The sequence below is a fragment of the Cydia amplana genome, chromosome Z, assembly GCF_948474715.1.
Source record: "Cydia amplana chromosome Z, ilCydAmpl1.1, whole genome shotgun sequence".
NCBI lineage: Eukaryota > Metazoa > Arthropoda > Insecta > Lepidoptera > Tortricidae > Cydia > Cydia amplana.
The window spans coordinates 32,889,266-32,911,873 of record NC_086096.1 but is presented as its reverse complement, the minus strand read 5'-3'; the positions used below and the strand labels follow the sequence as shown (position 1 = coordinate 32,911,873).

The 22,608-nt window shown below is 38.7% G+C and overlaps 2 protein-coding genes across 5 annotated transcripts in view; one reads left to right on the top strand and one right to left on the bottom strand.

Moving 5' to 3' along the window:
- Positions 1-35: 35 nt before the first annotated feature.
- On the top strand, positions 36-3,067 carry LOC134660682 (exosome complex component RRP4). The gene is made up of 5 exons (XM_063516461.1): positions 36-239; positions 326-563; positions 1,769-1,903; positions 2,394-2,579; positions 2,759-3,067. The coding sequence occupies exons 1-5, from the start codon at positions 115-117 to the stop codon at positions 3,065-3,067; spliced, it is 993 nt and encodes a 330-aa protein (XP_063372531.1). The 5' UTR covers positions 36-114.
- Positions 3,068-3,721: 654 nt separating this feature from the next.
- The window catches only part of LOC134661095 (choline transporter-like 2), a 29,375-nt gene continuing 10,488 nt past the window's right edge, over positions 3,722-22,608 (bottom strand). The window contains exons 1-13 of one of the 4 annotated variants that reach the window (XM_063517034.1): positions 15,960-16,246; positions 12,454-12,576; positions 11,679-11,842; positions 11,381-11,573; positions 10,437-10,552; positions 7,432-7,585; positions 6,688-6,916; positions 6,115-6,286; positions 5,460-5,589; positions 4,982-5,135; positions 4,521-4,812; positions 4,219-4,444; positions 3,722-3,870 (exon numbers count right to left, since the gene is read on the bottom strand). In XM_063517034.1, the coding sequence (XP_063373104.1) occupies positions 3,773-3,870; positions 4,219-4,444; positions 4,521-4,812; positions 4,982-5,135; positions 5,460-5,589; positions 6,115-6,286; positions 6,688-6,916; positions 7,432-7,585; positions 10,437-10,552; positions 11,381-11,573; positions 11,679-11,842; positions 12,454-12,576; positions 15,960-16,005 (2,097 nt within the window). In that variant the 5' untranslated portion in view covers positions 16,006-16,246 and the 3' untranslated portion in view covers positions 3,722-3,772. Of the gene's footprint in view, positions 3,871-4,218; positions 4,445-4,520; positions 4,813-4,981; positions 5,136-5,459; positions 5,590-6,114; positions 6,287-6,687; positions 6,917-7,431; positions 7,598-10,436; positions 10,553-10,986; positions 11,202-11,380; positions 11,574-11,678; positions 11,843-12,453; positions 12,577-15,959; positions 16,247-22,608 lie in introns of those variants that run through there. The other 3 variants (XM_063517031.1, XM_063517033.1, XM_063517032.1) reach the window with 3 other exon arrangements.

The following is a 22,608-nucleotide window of genomic DNA, read 5'->3' as shown; positions in this document are numbered from 1 at the left end:
ATGGGACATGTATCGAATCGGATCGAATGGATCTTCTTTATTGTTTACTTACGTGTGTGATTTAATTACACTTACCATTTTATAATAAAGTATTTGATAATAACAGCCATAAAAATGTCTGGTCGCGTTTCTATCAGATTAGCATCCGAAAGGGTTAATCATAGTGTAGCATCTAGCACAGATTTACCCAGGTTTTATACGCCCGGTGAGGTTATAACTGGCATGCAAGATTTTATGCGGTAAGATCATTGATAATATCCGTATCATATTTAAATAGATAACAAAAATGCAATAATGTTTTATAAATATATCTGGTTCTTTTCAGTGGTCATGGAACATCATCGGTTGGCGACAATCTCGTGGCGTCAGTGGCTGGAGTCATGCAAAAAGTCAACAAATTGATCTGCATCCAGCCTATTCGTAGCCGCTACGTGGGCGAGATAGGCGATGTAGTGGTCGGGAGGGTCGTCGAGGTCCAACAGAAGCGATGGAAGGTGGAGACCAATGCACGTTTGGACTCGATATTGCAGCTTTCTGCCGTAAATCTACCTGGCGGGGAACTGGTAAGTTTTATAATTATTGCAGCAATCTATAAGCTTATGCTTCCGATCACTAGTGACTTCTATCTAAAAAAATTTGATTATTTCTAATCCTTTTCTGATCCTTATAAGATATGGGTTAATTATTATGGGTAGGATTACTAAAAATCGTACTTTAAAAAAAATCATATTTCTTTTTTAAATTAGTGATTTCCCGATTACATTGGACAGGACATGAGATTGTAAAGTAAGTTATTTTTATTATTTTTCACTTCATTCCTAGAATAATAAGAGAAGAGTAATAATCACAGTAGATTTAAATTCATGTTCTGGGGCTTAAGCTGATAAGTTGAAATATGTATATAACTATTACCTATATGCTACATACAGATATAATAAAATAAACCGGCCAAGTGCGAGTCGGACTCGCGCACAGAGGGTTCCGCACCATCAACAAAAAAACCGGCCAAGTGCGAGTCGGACTCGCGCACGGAGGGTTCCGCACCATCAACAAAAAATAGAGCAAAACAAGCAAAAAAAGGTCACCCATCCAAGTACTGACCCCGCCCGACGTTGCTTAACTCCGGTCAAAAATCACGTTTGTTGTATGGGAGCCCCACTTAAATCTTTATTCTGTTTTTAGTATTTGTTGTTATAGCGGCAACAGAAATACATCATCTGTGAAAATTTCAACTGTCTAGCTATCACGGTTCGTGAGATACAGCCTGGTGACGGACGGACGGACGGACGGACGGACAGCGGAGTCTTAGTAATAGGGTCCCGTTTTTACCCTTTGGGTACGGAACCCTAAAAATAGAGCAAAACAAGCAAAAAAACGGTCACCCATCCAAGTACTGACCTCGCCCGACGTTGCTTAACTTTGGTCAAAAATCATGTTTGTTGTATGGGAGCCCCACTTAAATCTTTATTTTATTCTGTTTTTAGTATTTGTTGTTATAGCGGCAACAGAAATACATCATCTGTGAAAATTTCAACTGTCTAACTATCACGGTTCGTGAGATACAGCCTGGTGACAGACGGACGGACGGACGGACGGACGGACGGACAGCGGAGTCTTAGTAATAGGGTCCCGTTTTTACCCTTTGGGTACGGAACCCTAAAAACCCATTAGCATGACTTATCAGGTTGCACATAACACTGTCACAATTAGTAGCAATATTTCTTTGTTGTCTCCCAAACTTTGGTTCTGTACAAAGGTTTTGTTGTAGCGCCGCAGGTCTGCAGAAGACGAGCAAATGATGAGGAAGCATCTACAAGAAGGGGACCTGATCAGTGCTGAAGTGCAGAATGTCTTCCATGATGGATCCTTGTCATTGCACACTAGGAGCTTGAAATATGGAAAGGTATGATTGCTGTAACTAAATGGCTTATAACAAATTAGGTTCATATTCATTGCCACTAAAGCCGTGTGCAGACGAGAAGATTTTTCGCCAATCTGATGAAATTGTCCGATCGAATCAGGCCGTGCGGGCGCAAACGCCAATTCGGCTCGCTGATTTCGATCGCCGATTATGACCAATATTACGGACGCAAGAATACCAATTTGTGACTCCCACATTCGCGTTTGGGGGCACTTTTTTAATTTAGAACGCTCAAATTTCACCATAAAATTAAAATTGGTGATTAAATTGGAGATCGACGTCAATTTATTTTCTGATCAAATCGGTCGATTTGATCATCTCGTCTGGACTCTACTTTGACAATTTACAACTACTGTTGCAGCTTTAGCATTTTTTTTTAGATTACTGTTTAAAAATGAAAACTGTGTTACCATTGGTGTTATTTTGATATAAACCAATTTCAATGTTATAGTTGTAAATGTTAACATTGCAGTTGCCCCAAGGAATGCTGGTAAAAGTGTTCCCATCTTTAATAAAGCGGAGGAAAAACCATTTCCACAATTTGCCCTGTGGCATATCAATGATAATTGGCAACAATGGCTACATATGGCTTAGCCCCCAGCGGCAGGACATTATGGCAGAGGAAAATAAGGAAGAAATACAAAATTATGAGACACAGGTAGGTCAAGCTATTATTATCACTACAACACCCATCTTCATGCACAACATCCATAATTTGAATCTTTTCCTTCATACTTGAGTAAACAGTTGCCAACTTCGACTAGTTAAAAAGAAGAATGGTCTCTTATGTAGCATGGTTTCTAAAAGATTTTCTAATGTGTACTTTATATAACGCAGCCCATAAGCCTGGCAGACCGCGAGGCTATGGCGCGCGTGAAGAACTGCATCGCAGCGCTCGTGGCGTCGCAGGTGATGCTCGACGACACGAGCATCAACTTTGCCTACGAGGAGAGCCTCAAGTATGATGCTGTGAAAGACTTCCTCGCGCCCGAGGCTATGCTGGACGTCGCCTTCCTCACGCAACATAGAATTAAACATCTAATGGATTCTTACAAAATCTTTCATTTCAATCCTTTTTTGTACCATGCGGTGACAAATGAGCGAGCCTGCTTAATTTTCAAGAATAACTGTATTCATCAACATTAGGTGCATTGCCTTACTCAGCTCACTTGGCCAGCGCCAAATTCTAGAACCCAGCTGAGTTGGATATTAACAGCGTTTTATGCTAGCAGCTTTGTTTACCACTCGGGAAAAACAAGTGACACTAGTTTTGATTTTATTTTATTGGTAATTTACATGTGCTAGTTTCTTTTATCAGTGACATACTTATAGGATCAATTTCTAAGTGAATTAGTAATTTAGTACTGGTGGATCGTGTTACGAGGCTTGTTGCCTAGTGGGGTCACAAAGAAACGGGTAAAATAAAACAGTGCAATTATCTAAAAGTATATCAATAGAAATCTATAATCAATCATATCACAATTAGTAACGTAAATACTAACATTATAAAAGTAGACAATCTCTGGCACTCAATTGCACATCATTATTATGCTACAATAATAATTATTATTTTGAGACATTCGATTTAGATCATAATAATCCACAGCAATTACGTATGTAACTGCGACCTGTCTATTTATTTGGCTTGTAGCATTGATTAATTAAGGTACTTCAAAATAGGCTTAAAAAATTGTAAAAGTTTACAAATATTTTCATAATAAATAATGTGGACATTATAGTCGTAGAAAAACTTTACATTAATTGCATTAGGTAACGAGTAGGTACATGAATTATATTATATCTTATACCTATGTGTACGAACGAATTACTCAAAATGTACAATGACTCGAATCAATCTTTCTTATTCTTTTTACCGAGTATCCTCATAAGATCTTTCGACATTAAATACTTCTTCTCAGAAGAACCGTCGTTGCGTTCACAGTCTTCCACTGAAACAAACAATACATTCGAAATTAAACCACAAATCATAGCGATGCGTAACTACACTTTGAATAAATATAGCTCGGAACAGTCGGAACTAAAATAGACATGTAGCAGTTGTAATACCGAGTCAGGGCCCTTCGGGAAGCAAATTTAACCGTTCTTCTGTGTTTGATAAGGATCCTGATATAATTTGTCTGCAATTTTTTTCGCCACGTTTTATTCTGCTCTATGCGGTATGGCCAAAATTTGATATCATATTTTAGGCCACCATACACATACGAAAGGTTAAGTCGCTTTCGTAAACCTTGTTTGCGAAAGGAGAAGAAACACTCGGCAATTAACGAGTGACTTACAAAAGCAAAGGAACAGTGTATCCACCGCCATGGCGTACACGTTGAAGAATATGGTACTGATGAGATAGGTGGCCACGCCCAGCAGGATGGCGGGCACGTAGTTGGAGTGCAGCCGCTGGCCCTGCGTCACCTCGTACACGAGCCCCCACTCCATCAGGTAGTACACGGCGAAGCCCACGCCGATGGATAGTAGTAGCTTGGACAGGAAGAAGATGAAGTCCGTCACCTAAAACAAGAGTGAGGTCAATTGCATGGTGCAGTGGCACGAAATTAAGTTGAGATGTTACCTAAACTTAACCAACCTTATCTAAAACGACCACTCGTATGATGTTCCTCATGAGCAGTGAGAAGGCATCGCGCGCGCTGGCGCAAAAGTTCTTCCCGTGCACGGCGCACATTATGTACGCATTCTTGTTGATGAACTTGAGGAAGCTCTCCAAGCACCAGAAGAAGCACTTGCAGCAGCAGAGGATGCAGCGCGTGAAGGGGTTGTCGAACTTCTTCAGCTTGTGGTCGATGTATTCCAGCATTATACGGATCACGCGGACGATGGCAATGATCAGGGCGCCAAATGCGACGGTCCCCAAGTGGAAGCTGAAAATAACAGAAAAGTTCTAGAAGCTCTAAAATCACCCAGAGTAAATGCATCGCTGTTAATTAAAAGTTAATAACCATGCAAAGAAATTCTGTGTTACAAACAAAAAAATGTTTTATAATTAAATCATTTGACCATAACATTATGTAGGTACCTAAATCCACATACCAAACTGTTCTATAGATGGCAGCGGTAAGGGTCCAGAAAGGCACGTTCCGCTTGTCAAAGGTCCAGTACCACTTGGAGAAGGCGCCGGCGAGGATCATGTCCGCGCAGCCGCTGATGAAGAACATCGCCCAGCAGCAGCCCAGCAGATTCACAACTGCACAAACCAATCATTATACCAGGGACCGGTCCTTCAACGGTTCTCGAAGGGGGTTTCCGTATAAGTATTTTCCTTATACTCTTGCCATAAGATACAAAATTCTGGTAATTATTTAAGCGTTTAAAAGCCGTTTTTAGTGTCATTTACCTAGATCGACTAAGCCGTTCATATGGTTTTAGTGAGAAGGGGTTGACGTTTCTCTTAATTTTTTTGCCAAGCAACGACGTTGTATCAACGATCAACGCTCGGTTTAATTTAAAGGTTACAACTTTACAAATACGAGCGACTGTCAGTGTCCCGACCCGGATTATACGAACTTACAGTGCATGTAGTTGACCTCGTGAGGACTGACCAAGCCGGAGAAGTGGCAGATGGCGTCCTCGCACGCCCTTGTGGTCCCAGCTTGCTTACACTTGTCCAGGAACACCGACGGGTTGCAGGTGTCTTGGTCCTACAAATAAGATTCTTATACTCTACGTATTATTTAAAAAAATTACTCTTCGCGTTTTAGAAAAAAATGTCTACCTAACAAAAATAATAATTCAGCCTTAACTCAAATACTTTAATGTACAGCGAGATGAAAAAGTGCAGTGCAATTTTGCGGCTCAGTTTACCTACTGAGATGTTTTAGGTAATGTTCCCGGTTTTGCTAGTTTTTACTTCATACTTATATAATGTGATCTTGGAGGATATAATCAAACGGAGACGCCATGTCTGTAATTTTCTGTACAAAACAGTCTGCCGATTTTTGCGGGGGAGGGGAACGTCAAATGTATGCGTAACGTAAAAATAGCCATGTCAGATAAACGTCAGTCCATACATTGTGTATGACCGTTGGCCGCCTATTTTCGACAGAGGGGAAAGCCTGTTAATGGCTACTCCGTTTAGTTGTATCCTCCAAGAATGTGATCGTATTAAGCAGCTCCTATGTACTGTAGGTCCGTAGGTATACGGAATGTCGCAGTGTCGCTATTACCTTATAAAACCCACCGCAGTCGCAGGTTTCGTTCAGGCCGACCACCTTAAACTCTGGCTCGCCGATGGACAGCAGATATACCAGCACTGTGGCAAAGTACGCCAACACACCGCATTGGATTATCCAAGGGAATATCGGGAAGAACACCGTAGATTTTATGTCGATCACGGCTCTGTAGAGTTAAGAAAAAGCAATTAAATATGTGTACAAAACGCGAGAGTTTAAAGTGTTATAAGAAAAAGCTGTTTAGTTTCACATGTTCCTATATTTCATAACAAAGATATTTTACTGAAATTCTATAGGTACATATATCATTTCGAAAATAGACACGAAGGTTGGATTTGTCAAATTAAGTTGGTCAAAGCTAATATAAATGTTTATAACATTTCTGTTATAGGTACACAATTTTGTGGTATTTGGGATTTAATACTTGAACTCCTAAAATCATAGATTGGTAGGTATAGATAAACTAATTATCTAATATCTATTTTTACCTAATACATAAACATACTTGATTTGATGGTGCAGACGTCAGATGAGAAACGTGTTTTTTGTATAAAATAAAGGACTTACTTGCTTCCCTCACGGATAAGTGCAATGGCGATGGTGATTCTGCTTCTCAGGAAGATAACTATGAGGAGCACGATGATCAGGATGATGGCAAGGATAATGAGCAGCGCCAGCCAGGTCTGGTGCTTGGAGAACATCGTCTGGAAGAAGCCCTGCAGGCTGTAGCTCGTGGTGTAGAGGCCCGCAGACTTGCCCCGGTAGAACACGTACTGATCGTAACAGAGGTAGCATGCTGGAAGAAACGTATACTGTATGAGGTGATACGTAGAGGAGAACTAGTCCTTAAATCTAGAGTCTAATCGCGTTATTCAATGTACGCGCTACAATAAGCCTGACAATTAGCTACTAGGTATTAATCGCCCGTCTTAATCAGTCATGTTGACTTATGTATTGGCGAAAAAGGGATAAAACATAAATTAACTAATTAAGGTTTGTAAAGTTTTATAAATAAGCGGGTAAGCATATAAATTATCTACTAGCGAGATCATGGATACTAAGATTCGTTGGTCCCTTATGACAGGAGACGTCGATCCGATTTAGAAGCCTCGAGGAACTCCCATCCCACTAACTTGCAAATTATTATTATTTTCTGACGTGGAACCCAGATCGGGTGGACGGCACACCAATTTGGAAGTAGGCATTTAAAAAGACCCCGACCCGGGAAAGATAATATGGAAAAATAAATTCGATTTAAAAAGCAAGTAATACTTGCGCTATTTAGACAGGCCACTGACCACGGATACTTACAGAAGGCCAGCAATGCGAGCAGCCCAACTATGGAGACCCATACGACGGGCGTCACCACCCACCGCAGTATGAGGATGTAGAGGAAGCAGAGCACCACGACGGCCACCAGCGCGCCCAACATGTACCAGCGCGACTGCACCAAGTCTTGCGCTATCTGGGAAGACAACTGCAAGCACACAACACGTCACCACTCCGCTTCGGCGAAACTCAACTGGGATCGCAGACAACTAATAAACATGCTAAGTTAGAGAAGAATTTAGTTAGTATTAGTAAGTATGATTAAAATACATCGCCAATGATGACGCCATTTTATTGATCATGCAATAGATTCCCGGGATACTTTTTTTATTGCACTGAACTTTACACGTCCCTTTATTATTATATGGCAGTTGTATGTGCTCTAAGGCTAACGAACAAGTGAATAAAACATTTATGCATACTTAAAAAAAGGATTTATGTAAGTATTAATATACTCGTATTTTGCCATTATTTTAGTTTAAGATGGCAAATGTAAACGTAATAAATGTAATAATTTACCGAGCAGGAAAAATATTTTACATCATTAATAATCATATTTAAAAACCATTTAGTCTTTAATCAATGCCAGGATTTATGTAGTAAAGTTAACGAAATATAAAGTGAGCCGATCTTGTTGAAACTTTTTCGAGAGATCGGCCCACTTTATATTTCGTCAACCTTATGCTTGTTTGTATACATTTTAATATTTTTACTTCTACAATTCACGGGAATATTGTTAAAACCCAAACGAATATAATTATGAAAATAAAGTAGTAAGTAATTAATGAAATATAAAAGTGCAAGTTATCAAAGACCAGAAACCCAGAACATAAGCTGTTAAATCTACTTTCAGTGGTTATTTGCTCCTGCATAAATTTGTTAGAACATACGACCTCTGTTTTAACTAAACCTAATGATATACTATACTTCGTTTTTTTAGCATTAGAAAGAACTTGCAAGAAGGTAAGCGATCTTGACATGTCTTATAGTTGAAAAACGCTTTTTTAAAATCAAAAACTATTACTTATGTAAGCAGAAGAATATAAATGATCGTATTAGATTCATAATCGTTACTTACATATTTGCCGTAACTTATTTTTAAAATGTGTTTTTCAATTTAAAGACACATCAAAATTGTTTACCTTATTTGTAATGCTAAAAAAACGAACTATAAATCAGTCAAGGTTTTTTTGTAGCCGGTCCCTTGAGATTTCAATTATCCAGGTTTCATTGTACCTACAATTAAATGTGTTGCCAGTAAATGTTCGTTTACCTCAATGAATTTCTAAGTATTCTAAAAATTTCAGAAAATATAAACGAATGATACCAACTGTTAACAAATACCTTAAAATGTATATCCCACTTATTATTCCAAGAATTAGTCCACTTAAGTAACCGGTTTATTTAGTTGTCCAAATGTACATTCTGACTTAAGTCTTTAAAAGTCAATAGCCAATACTTTTATAAACGTTTAATCTATATACTCCTTCAGTACCTAACAAATATACCCATCGAACTAAAATTAAAGTGAACTAAGTAAATTTAGATTCAATTATGGTTATTTAAATTCACTACCATACCAACTAGGTATCTAAATAAAATTCTACACTATCTATTCTATCTAGGTATATATGTATTGCGCGTATACAGCAAAATATTACATTATTGTATGTAATTTTATAGTTACCAAGAATTACATATTTCGAGGATCTCTTCGGAAACATTGCCTTTGTTTGGCACGTATCCGTCTGGTTCTGTTAGGTAGGTATATCATTCAGAGTGGTACCTAAATTACGGTAGGTATATTCTAATTCCTTTAGATATTAGGGTATGATTGTGCATGCTTAAATTAATAAACACTTGTGTTTAAATGGTAGGGGACTATACAAGTATTCAACAGAGGACTCTTCCTAAATCACTGATCTCGATATAAGTATTAATTAAGTAATAATATGAATGGAGTGCGGTTATCGAATTGTCCTTGTTCATTAGGTTTAGCTATCTCTATCGCGCTCAGGTGCATGGTCCACTTGTAACACTCAACCAACTACCGAATTTTAATTTAAACTAGTCATACTAATATCTTATACCTTTAAACGAGCAATTCTTGTTTGTTTATTTATTTATATACATATTTCGGCGATCTCGGAAACAGCTCTAACGATTTCGATGACATTTATTTATCTATACGGAGGTTTTTTGGCGAAAAATCGATCTAGCTAGGTCTTATCTCTGAGAAAACGCGCATTTTTAATTTTTATATGTTTTCCGAGCAAAGCTCGGTCTCCCAGATATTGATAAATATAAAAGTAACTCTACCTGCCTGTCTGGTGTCTGTTGCCTCTCTGGTGCCTCTTCACGCTTTAACCGCTGAACCGATTTAAATGAAATATGGTATGGAGATACATATGTAGTGTGAGTCCCGAGGAAGGACATAGAATAGTTTTATCCCGGCAATCATCCGTTGCGACGGTGAAAATGGGGAATATTACTATGGAAATGGTATATGGAAATGCTGTTTTTCCCACGCAGACAAAGTTGCGGGTAGAAATGGAATGACCTCCTAGTCCCAGTCCATAAGTAACTCTTTAACTCATCTTTTGTATCTGATGGCCAGTCGTCATCTAAGTATAATCTGGTATATGTCTATGTCACAACGGTTAGAATGAGCATAATGAAAATAATCTTGAAAAAATAATCAACTCTCTCTCGGCTTTGAACAATCTTTTTCCCGGTTTTCATAATGTTTGTGTTACAAGTTATAGTTTTAATAAGTAGACGAGAATTAATCTAAAACTAATAAACAAAGAATCAGAACCAAAAGATATTAGTAACGATTAATGTAAAATTAAAATATAGCGTTAACATTTAACTAATTCAAACTAATAAGTATAACTGATCAGTGACCGCGGATCCACATTTTTTCAAGTAGGTAGTATTAATACTACAATAAAAAAAATTACTATTTAGGTGCGCCTTCTACTTACTTGTTTGTATCGTAACAAGTTGCTGACGTTATTGACGATATCATCTTCGGTGTAATTGACGAATGCTTCTATTTTCTCTATGGCTTCCGTGACGTTGATGAAGCACCTGCCCAGCACTGCGACCATGTGCCACCACCGTGGAGTTAGTGGAGTCAGTATAATATACATGTACAAGAATAAATAGCATAGGTACGTTAAGGTAGGGGACGGCAAACTGTTGAGTACATTCGAGGTATAATTGTAAAAAATATACCTATAAATATTTAGATAGACAAAATGAACATTATCTTTCTATTCCTCTCAGATGTTTGCCGACCCCAGAGTTAGAGAATGTGCACATGATATTCAACCGCGAGCGTACAAACCACCGCGCTCGCGGAAACGAGCTCATTCGAGACAATACATTTGTGAATAGTTAATGGGTGTTGGATTAATTCATAGTGCGGTCAGGCAACATGTTAGATAGTTAGGGTAAGTTCATGCGGAGTTACTGTACACGAGCAGAGAACGTGCTACACGGACGTGCGGCCGCCTGGGCCGGGCTACCTACAATGTGGGCGTCTCGCTCGTTTCCGCTGGTGAAGAACGTCACCCATTTCGCAGCCAGCCACCCCACGTACGAGTCCAGGACCGTTGCTTTCTCACGCAACTGTTTCTGGACCTCTTTAGGGTTTCTCACACATTTCATATCCGTGCTCTGAGAGGTCCCATTCGCCTGATCCTTGCACTCCATTTCAGTCAGGTAACCGATGCATCGAGACAGCACTGGAGCGTATTATACATACATATCTAAATGGGTCCGGTTAGAGAAAACAGGCAGATATTTTTATAGGCAAAAATGCAATTTAAGGAACTAACTTTCACGCGAGTTAGTGGCAAATAAGTCAAATAACACCGGGTGTCACGCGAAACAAAAAACTTATGGTATTAAATAGAAAAGTTACCTGACTGGCTTTTCAACACATAGCTGGCACATTTGGTGTCCTTCATATACCGCACGGCCTCATCGTGAGTCATGGTGGCAGTGTTTATCCCGTCGACACAAATCATTTTCGATCTCCAATTGTTGAAGGATGCTGCCGTGTAATTGCCGGTATTGAAGACTATCGTTTCTTTAGGACATTCGTTAACACATACCTGAAATATAGGTTTGAATGTATAGACCGTGTGCTACTTGCAATCACATATTAGTAGAGCGTCTCTAGGAAAGAGTTAAAAAAACTAGGTGGTTCTGTTTCTTACTTGTGGAGTTTTACAACCAGAGATAGCGGTTGTGGGCGAGAGGCACTCGCTGATATCGAAGAATACTAGGTACTTCTTGTCTTGAAGCGTCGAGTCGAGTCCGCAACGTCTTCCCTTCATATCCATGGGTGCCAAAAGCTGTTCTACATTTCCGTGTTTTATACCTAAAAATATGTGGGATTAAGAAGAAACTTCGTATTTTTTATTAGGACCCAGCGGAGCAAGTAGGTACCTTGTCTCATGGAAAACTGCGCTTTTTCTAACAATACACAGCCGTATGTAAAAAATGTAGATGCCTGTCGGCCGTAAGGAAATAGTTGGTCCGGTGGAACCACTAATGGTTTATACTTTATAGTTACATCACGTAGGTATTTATCTCCCGACGTTTGAACCCCCGAAAAGCTTTATTGCATGTACCTACTCATTTAGGAAAGTGTTAGCTTCAGGGAGGCCGGAGGTGGCGAGTGGCCTAAGCCCCGCTCGGGCAAGAATTCTAATTCATTCCTTTTGTAATAAATGAACTACAGCTATTTGAGCTGTTCATTAGCGGAAATTTAAAGAAATAGTAGAGTAAGAAAAATGCTAGTAGTAGGTGTAATTTTGACACTCATACAGTGATTAAACATTTAACCCTCACTTTTTGTTACAAAACTTTCAGTAACATTAACATAGTGAGTTTATAGTTCGTAGACTTGTAGAACTCAATAGAAAAACGTACCTTGACCATTTTTACGTATAAAGGCTGTTAAAAATTTGCAGTGTCGGTGATACATACCATAGTAACCCACGTAGCCCCACACACCCAGGAACAGTATGAAGACGATCAGCCACACCACGTCCGTGCAGGAGCGGCTGCGGACGGGCCCGCTGAACTCCGGGTCGTGCCGCAGCGGGTCCCCTGCAAATCACACGTTTTACATTATGGTGAGCAGAACGGCTACGTATAGAACGTAATTTCCAAAAATTTCATCTCGCTCGTACTCGCATATTAGTGCAAACGAGATGTATAGAAAGTAAAGTACGTTCTCGATAGCGTATACCTATGTCCGTTTTGACACTGTCAGTGACTCATGGTACGGGCTTAGGTGCTGCATGAAATGAAAATGTTCACATTTCCTAATTCAGAAAAAATGGAAAAAGATATTTGTGTAAATGCAATTGGAATTTGGCAGTGTAAATGTCATAAAATGGCACGGTAAAAATATTCACTCAGTCTAAGAGCTATTTTAAATACAGCCTTGATTTGATATGCTGCTTTCACGGTAATCAAACTTGTAATCGTTGAAACATAGAACGGATATTGTTCCGGTCCGATCTGTGGCCCTTGAGATGCGACTCTCTAATCGCGAGCCGATCCTACAACCTGCAGTTTTTCTTCCGGTGCGTAAGTACTTACCTACAGAATTATTGTTTTGTTCAAAAAGTCATTTGTATCTTATCGTAAATTCAGTGCCGGATTAACCCATAAGCAAAACAAGCACGTGCTTAGGGCACCACGTCAAGGTGGGTACCAAAAACGTAGGCAAAAAAACGCACAGGCTGCATTAGCATTGCAGTCGTAGACGTAGTGGAGTTATGTAAGTACCTATACAATATGAAACTTTTTGTACGAATAGAAAGTAGGTACCCATCTAATAACGAAGGGTCGTAGGAGTAAGAGAGTGAGAGCACGTAAGAACGTCTTCAACGTAGGCTTTTGATTTGACCTTACACGGGGGCCTCCTAAAGCTCATGGCCAAAAAATCTTGCCGTCGGGCTTGCGGCCAGCCGATTTTTTCGACATAGGTTACCGATTTTATAGCGAATTTTGCTTTCTTGCGCGCCATATTTGACGGCAAGGCCAAGTGGCTGCATAGCCGCGATCCTGCGACCTAATTGTCAGTGTTATAACTTAAGGGGCCCAGTGAAAGCCGAAAACTAAAATCGTCATATATCAAGTCGCGCTTTCGAGTGAAGCCAAAGAGCGAGCAGTAGGAGAGTCGCGATTACATAGATTAAAGATTCATTTTCAAGCGACTCTTTTACAGTTCGGCGTTAGGTCTTATGCGAGGCCTTCTCCCTCACGCCAAAGTCGATCTTATGACGGACGGATCGGACGCTCCGGACGTCCAGCTTTATACGGAGCTAGGCCTTCGGCTTCGTCCAGTAAAAATGTACAATTGTCTATCGAGTTGCGTTTTTTCTATCGAACAATTTTCGCGCTCGCTACGCTCGCGTTTTCAATATTGTTTTAAAGGTTAAGCCAACTTTGAGAAAGGTGACATTCGGATGGCGACTGCAACAGCATTACTGGTGCAAAGTTACTGCTGCAGCACTGTAAATTTCCGTGATAAAATTATGTGACGGATTGAAAATGAACGTCACTCAATTTACCAAGAAAATTCAATATAATCTTGATGACCCTAGGGGACAGGGGGCACCATGGTCTAGAAATGCTTAGGGCACCAAAATATCTTAATCCGGCACTGCGTAAATTAATATTAATAGTTCTTTGTCAATGTGTTTATAGACCACTAATGTACTTCTTAGTTGTTATAATGTTATCAAGAGATGTTATTAAAACTGCTGAAAAAATACTTACCTCACAGATACTCGTAACAATGATTTCAGTATCCAAAAAACCTACGAGTGCTGTTTGATAAGTACCCGTTTATGAAAAAAATAATCAGTTGTTTTTGTTTATATGCATTTATTTTTCTTCATAGTCTCCTTTTAACTCTATACACTTGTTCCACCTATATTGAAGCTTCAATAAACCATCCAAAAAGTATGATTTCGGAAAGTCATTAAAATAGGCCTCTGTGGCGGCAATGACTTCGTCATTTGATCCAAATCGCTTACCACCGAGCCATTTTTTCAGGTTGGGAAACAAAAATAAATCGCATGGGGTCAAATCTGGAGAATACGGGGGGTGAGGCAATAGGGCATAGCGTAATTGTGTTAATTTAGCCATCACAACTCTAGACGAATGAGCTGGTGCGTTGTCGTGATGAAACAGTACTTTTTTATTTTTTAAATGGGGTCGTTTGTCCTTCAACACAGCGTCAAATTCATCCAATAAATTGGCATAGTACTGCCCTGTTATCGTTTTCCCCTTTTCTAAGAACTCAATATGTATAATACCCTGCGAATCCCAAAAAACGATCGCCATGACCTTTCCAGCCGATGGAACGATTTTTGCTATCTTTCGTGCAGGTTCACCCGGTAAAATCCACTGCTTCGACTGCCCTTTTATTTCCGGGGTGTAGTGGTGACCCACGTTTCGTCCACGGTCACGAAACGACGCAGAAACTCCTTCGGGTTACGTTTGAACACGGCCAAACACTGCTCCGAAGTAGTCAGTCGGTTCCGTTTTTGCTCCTTCGTGAGTAAACGCGGCACCCACCTCGCCGATACTGTCTTCATACCCAATTTTTCTTCTAATATGTTTTGTACCCGCTTGATTGGAACATTTACAGCATCAACGATTTCTCGAAGTTCAATTCGGCGGTCGGCTAAAACGATATTTTCAATTTTCTTAACCATATCGTCTGTAGTCACCTCAATTGGGCGGCCTGGGCGATCCTCATCAAAGACGGTTGTTCTCCCCCGCTTAAAGTCGTTAAACCAGTATCTGACGGTTGTCATAGAAGGAGCACATTCATGGTAAACCGCTTGCATTCTTACTTTTATTTCATCACATGTTTTTCCTTCCAAAAACAAGAATCTAATTACAGACCGATACTGCTCTTTCTCCATTTTCACAATTTTAAGTTCACGCTTTCACTGAATCGCTGTCAAATGAGAAAAAAACAAAATAATGCTGTTTTTTTTTAAATTTTCCCACCTCTGAAAAATGGCTTAAAACGATTGTATACATATTTTCGGCCCGTGATATTAATACATTTGGAAAACGGGTACTTATCAAACAGCCCTCGTAGCACGTCCGAAAACCCGGACTACGCTCTGAAAATTTTCTCTGTAGGAATGTTGGGCGTTTTCCTTCTTTACCTTAACTGACGTACTTACCTGAACCACACAAATAAAGCAATACATACAACAAAGTTCATAATATTATACATAGAATTTTAATTTAAGTACCTAAACTACTAAGTTAAGTACTAAACTTATAGATTCTTATATGTTTCGTGATCTTTTTCCAAGAGGATTATACCTATCTTAAAATGCATTGAATTTCTTTCTTTCGTGCACGTGCGGGGGCTTGGTTCAGCACAGCACTGCTTACCTACTACCTAACCCTACCTACTGATTAATTTAACCTTAATACATGTTTTAACTTACTGGACTCTTTCGAGGGAACAGCACAACAGTCTCCACAGCAGCCCATTGTTCAATTTATATCACTAACATCACTTCATTTTTGAGACTTGCCTGAATTGTAGGTACTGTATTCCAATGAATTCGATGTGTTCGGTGTTATGAGTAATCGCATACTATACTAGTGCGTTATTTCTCATGCCTTATCGATGCTGATAACGCCGGTTTGGTTGTCTGGATAATTTAGATATAGATGTTTTTGTCAATTTACCTACGGGCATAGCTTACGAGAGTTCATCGGCTTGTCAAATGGCGAAACGTGATTAAAGCTAGAGCTACATATTTGTATTTTTATTAGTCGTCAAAAAAGTAAGAGCAGTGATTTGATTTTACTAGTATAATCTAAGATTATACGAGCAGGCTACATTATGTTGATACTCGTGATAAATAGGTGTAGGTAATGTGTTTCGTCAGGCTTTAATTCAAAGGATCCTTCGAATAATCGATTTATTGCTGACACTTCTTTCCCCGTATCCCCATCATAATCATGTCACATAAAGAGAGGCAGACATGGAGGACTGCAGAGTCATACGCGCGCGTAAGTTTCATGCACGACAATAATAATACTTAGTGGTTGCTTGGTAGAGATTGTACGGATACGCCCTCCGGCTCCTGCTACTACTGAGTGAGTTATCAATGTGACCATGACCTGGTCCCTTGTATTTTTTAAACAATACGTAAATTTTGGTTATCTTGTATATAATTCCCCACTCGCACATCATGCAAATAGCCAAGTTTTCGGGGGCAAAACTTACCAGTGCTGATGATTAATTAAAATATTGATTCGAATGTTATCGATAGCAAGCAATTTCTAAATCATAAGAAAATAATGTGATTCATATCCGACATATCCGACATCTGGCTTTGATTCAAGTCATTAATTACTTAATAATTAAAATAACATCGAATAATAATTCAATTTATTTTCTTGTATATCCGATTACATATAATGTTTAATATTTAGTTAAGCGTGTCATAATTTTGTGAGCGTGGATTTATAGTAAGTTTTACTTATCCTCGCACTTTTAAAACTTCAATTAAAATTGTCCGTCCTCAACCAAGGCAGGTATATTAATACATATTATTGCAACGATTTTTGCTAGTTACTCTGCGTGCTAGTTATAGTTAGGTACCTAGTTTATAAAGCAGGTGCAACGACCAGTACGGATATGATGGTCGTTCTTGTCTACGTGACAGCGTGATAAAACGGTGTCCGTCACTTTCTTTCCCACGGTGTTAAACAGTGACAGTTATTTTATCACGTGGATAAAGATGGATAAAGCTATCCATAATAGGCTGGCTGGTTTTAACAAAGAAGGTTCTTACTCTCAACCGTTAATTACGCGATTGCTCGTGCTAATTGTTTCAAGTGGGTCTTCACTTCGCTAGGATTAGGAAGTCCCTTGTTATCATTACGAGTTATGAATGTTATGATGTTAACTTTAGAACTCGACGTTTGATTGTGACTTTTTTCTGACAACTGTCTCGGATATTATACTTAATGAGGTTGATTTCTGATTGTATCTTTAGCAATTAATATCCTTTTGCATGATATTGCACAAATATGAAAACAAAGCAGAGTAGTCTTTGTATTCTGCTGTAGGCAGCAGAATACAAAGACTACTCTGGTTTGGTTAACCACTCAAATAAATCATGTACGTCCCTCCTTAAAAACAATGCACATAATATTGTTAGGCAGTGCATGGGCACAGATGAAGGCAATGGCCGTGTTGATTAGGGAACCACTCGTGCAGTTTCTGTAACCCGTCATTTTCCTTGACTGGTCGCTTTATACTAGTGATGTACCGACTATGGTTTTGGCCGACTAGCCGACTAATCGGCGCTTGGATGGCTGATTAGTCGGCCGACTAGTTCATAATCGTTACTTCCCGAAAAAGATTACATTCGTATGGTAACTGTAGTAGCTTTATTCAAGTTCGGATGCAATAGAACTAGTAGTTCGCCCCGAACTGAGAACTCGCGGTTAACAAAAAATTATATAGCGATTGACTTTGATGCACCTACTTAGGTACTCGTATAGTGCGACATAAAATAATAGAAAATAAATGAGGGCGCCACTTTCTACGTAACTGTCACATTTTGACGTAAAATGCTTACACATGGCAACAATTTAGTATGGACATTTTTGAGTTCCATTTTATTTAATTTCTACTATTTTATGTCGCTCTATAGGCGGCAGTGGATCAAAAATCGCGTGGATTTATTGCAAGGTATATGTGGAGCCCTTAACTGATTGATTTAAGCAAAGAGTAGTATGTATAATATAGTTGGCCAAGCAGATCTTGTCAGTAGAAAAAATGTAGGCGCGAAGGGATATGGTCTCATAGAAAATTTGGGTTTCGCGCCTTTTTCTACTGAGAAGATTTGCTTTTTTGCATCAATTTTGAAGCGCCATTTACAAGTTTAGCGTTAAGTAATATAGATGGCGCTATTTTTTCGAATAAAGGGCTTCGTATACGGCTGTCCCTCCCCTGGATTTAAGTCACCACCATAGAGATTAAAATAAACTGTATCTGTGCTAACCCGAAATATTTCCTGTCAAATGTCAAATACATATATTATGTTTATTCTATTTTATTTTTATCTTGCTAATTATTTCAAAATGGTAAATTTAAAAACGATATTATAAAAGTGTAAGTCGAGCACTTTCATTTGATACTAAACTCGACCATGTTTCTTGCAAAAAAATGACCAGAATAGCAAGACCTCTCACAAACAGCTTTTTGGCCTTCTAAGCTCTTCTAGCTCAATAACCTCTTGATCGGGCCTGCTCATAATTTAATGACTAAAATATAATTCCCTCGACTACACGTTTACCCAATTTCATTTAAATTAGAACAAATTTATGTAAGTTATTGAGTATCAAACTATCTTCTGACAGTTCAGCTTAAAAACATCGAAATGCCGAGACGTGCCGCTAGCCAGCCGCGTGTTCAAAGTCGAATGTAAGAACTTCGCTTCGCTTCGCTCGCTCGTTCGAAAACAATTGTTTTGCTCCCTGCGTTCGTCGCGCTTTCGGCGATATCAACTGAAAGATGTTTCGTGCGACGATACGTAGCCTAATTACCTATACATGAATTTAATATGAACACAAGCAGATTTTGTACCCTAAATAAGTATTTGAGTAGAATGGGCATGTAACATTTGATTAATATTGGCTTTTTATTTTATTTATGTCCTGCTTTCTGTAATTAATAATAGGCCGACTAATCGGCCTTTTTTGCCGACTAATCGCCGACTACAAATGTGGCCGGATAGTCGGCTTTCTCGACTAGTCGGTACATCCCTACTTTATACCAATCGACATTCGTACAGTGAAGTACTTATTAGCATTATTCACTGTATCTAGTTACTGCAGATTTTATTAAATATTGTGTTGATCTAAAATCCACAACATGAATACCTACAATATTTTTCACAAAATAAGGAAATACCACCAGACGACGAGGCCTCGTTCTTTCTTTCTCAATGTGTTCTGAACGACGAGGAATTAGTTCTGAAAGACGACTTTGACAAAAAGTTACAAATTGTACACGTAGTGGTAAGTAGTATTAGGTACATATTTTAAACAATATTAGATTCAATGGTAATTTTGTAAACCCAGCAAGAGCCCACTTTACGTCAGCAATTGTTATCAATCAATGATACTAATTTTAGTGACAATTAGGTGCCTACTATTTTAAACCATCTTTTGACAAGCTTCAATTGAGCTGATATTTTGCAAACATAAGTAAATCGGATGACAATGCAATATCATAATCACATTGAGCTTAAGTATCGAATGATAGAGATAGGAGCTAGGTGGCCATGGGAATTCTGTTATAAAACAATACAAACTAATTGTAGTTGTGTTGTTAGAACTGTCTCGATGCTTATTTGTTGCCTGTGGAAAGAACGTTCAGTGTCCCAAAAATGAATGAATGAATGAATGTTTGTCAAAAACTTATTTACCCTATATGTAATTAATTATATCTACGGTGAAAGTCTTGTCACCTACTGCTAACCTGAGTTACGAATATTTATTATCGGGTGTCTATATATTAACTTACCCAAAATACACATGCTTTTTCTCGGAAAGGTATTTTAGCAATGTTACATTTTTGTTTTCTCTGCTCAGAAATGGACCACTGTAAAGTCTTTGAGTACTTACTTATGTACCTAGTCGGGGCTGTCCATAAATTACGTCATCGATTTTTATCCTAAAATCATTCAAAAATCATGCTTCGAATGACCCTGTTTCCTCCTACGTCTTGTTACCATCATCCGATGTCCAGACCCCCCTCCCCCTAATTTGAAATTACGTAATTTATGAATAGCCCCTACATAGGTAATGGTTTTAATAACTGTAATAATAAACTATTAGATAGCCTCCGTAACATAATAATAAATGCGGTAGGTAAGATTTGTAATCATCAGTTGGTAACATCACATTAACATATGATTTAAATCGCGGTTTTAAACGAGAGTCGCCATCATAAGTTACGTCATTGAATAAATAGATACAAGTATAATTTTAGTAATAGATGCCTGCGGTAAAACTGCTAACATGTTTTTACGTCAAAAGAGGCTTAGGACGAGGTCACGCATAGTCAATGTAAACAATGATTTTTATCTTAACGTACCTAGGCAAATAGGCAGGTAGATCTCAGAAACCTTTAACGATTTTCTTTGTCAACAATAACTTCTCGTAAAGTGCATATACATATACAGGGACTTTCGAAGCTGACTGTAGGCTAGGCACGTACATTAGCTAAGCTAATTAATAGCTTGGTACATGTGTAATTTGTATACAAACACATGAAACATAGTAGTTTAAAAACAGTAAAACTGATCGCCTAACTACCTAGTTTTAATAATATCCCCGACATTAAAATAATGTGGGTAACGTATCGTGCGTTACTTATATTTAGAAATGGGACATTTCACGCGCACACATTTGTAATTTAGGATTGCTTATAGAAGAAAACCAGATAAACAAAAAATATGAAACGGACTTATGTGAACAGTTACTAGCATGGAGATGAATGATAACAATTTGCAAGACAACAACTAATAAATATTGACGTATGATTATAAATCATACCAACCCAACATACCAAATACTTATCATACTTAAATGAAAATGTATTGCAAAATAACTAATTATTCAGACTATTATGAATAGCTTAACTTCGCCCGGCCACATCGAATTCACAATTTTTTCCGATTAACTGAATCACTGTTTATGTTTTTTATTGCCATGGGACATGTGTACCCAATAAAGTCACGTTGAAGACTGATTCGCTTGTGTAAGAGGTACGTGAGCTGGCAGAATAAAGAACATTTCACATGAGTCACCTCGGCTAGAGACTGCGGTTTAATAGATTAATATTAAAACTAATTGACATTAATTGAGTCTGGAGGATAACCATTAACTCTAAACGGATTGTATTTTTTGTTACAGAATATCTAAGATCATGATGCTTGCATGTTGGTACATATGTACCAACATGCAAGCATACATACAAGCGTACCCACCCATATGGGTACCATGTCGGTACGTGAACCCCCAAGCGGTTTAGCGGTCAACACCAAAAGTGACTTACAATTAGTAAAAGTAGGTAGTAAACGGTTCGCGACACGACAGGACACCTAACTAAAGATTGTATACAGATGTCAATCGTGGTTAAAAATGGGTTAAAATATAAGGTTGAAATAGAAATGCCTAGAAAATGGTCCGTTGTCGGTATAGTACTTACGTGGGGTTATCGGTTTGAGAAACCCTGCAATAGCTAATGTATATGGACTTGACGCAAAATTGTATGTTTAAGGTCTACGACATTAGTTAGCTGTAGCCTTAGCATAGTTGTAGTTTTCGCTCCAATATGTTTTCATGATGTGCATACATGCTTTGGATCTCCACATTACTGAACAAGCCCGAAGCGTACTTATAACCAGCGAGGTGAGCTTTCATGCGAGGCAAAAGGCCAAGCTTCTGAAATCAATGTTTATATTTGTTAAAAAGCGACGCCGAAGGTCGAACTGGAAGAAAGCAGCGCTCTGACACGAACCAATCGTCAAATGTTACTCGACAATAATATGTGTTAAGCAAGAGTTACTCGGAGGGCCGAAGTTCTATTGATGAGGTATTAGGCCCTCGGGAGCCTGAAAATCGAGCTCGATAATACAGACTTTAAATCTATAAAATAACTTAATTTATATAATCATCTAATGATTGTGTATCTGAGAAACTGATATTGCACATTAGGTATAAATATTTAGGTACCATAAAAACAATATTTACGAATTTTGGCCATATGAAACAAATATTGCTTTTGGCGCGCGCGGGGCCACCGGGGCCCCCTAGCCGAGGCGGGGCCCATAGGCAGTTGCCTACTCTGACTTAGGGTTAATCCGGCCCTGGTGGTGTGCACAGGTCTTAAGAACGACTGAATGAGGCATTTGTTCTATATACTGTAAGTGCATTCAATATACATTTCTTAGATTATCAAGAGTAATTATGCTATACCTAAATATATATTATCGTTCTAGGTTTGTTTTTAGCGAGTACTCTACTTCATGTAGGTAATTGATTGTACATATTTTGTTTAAA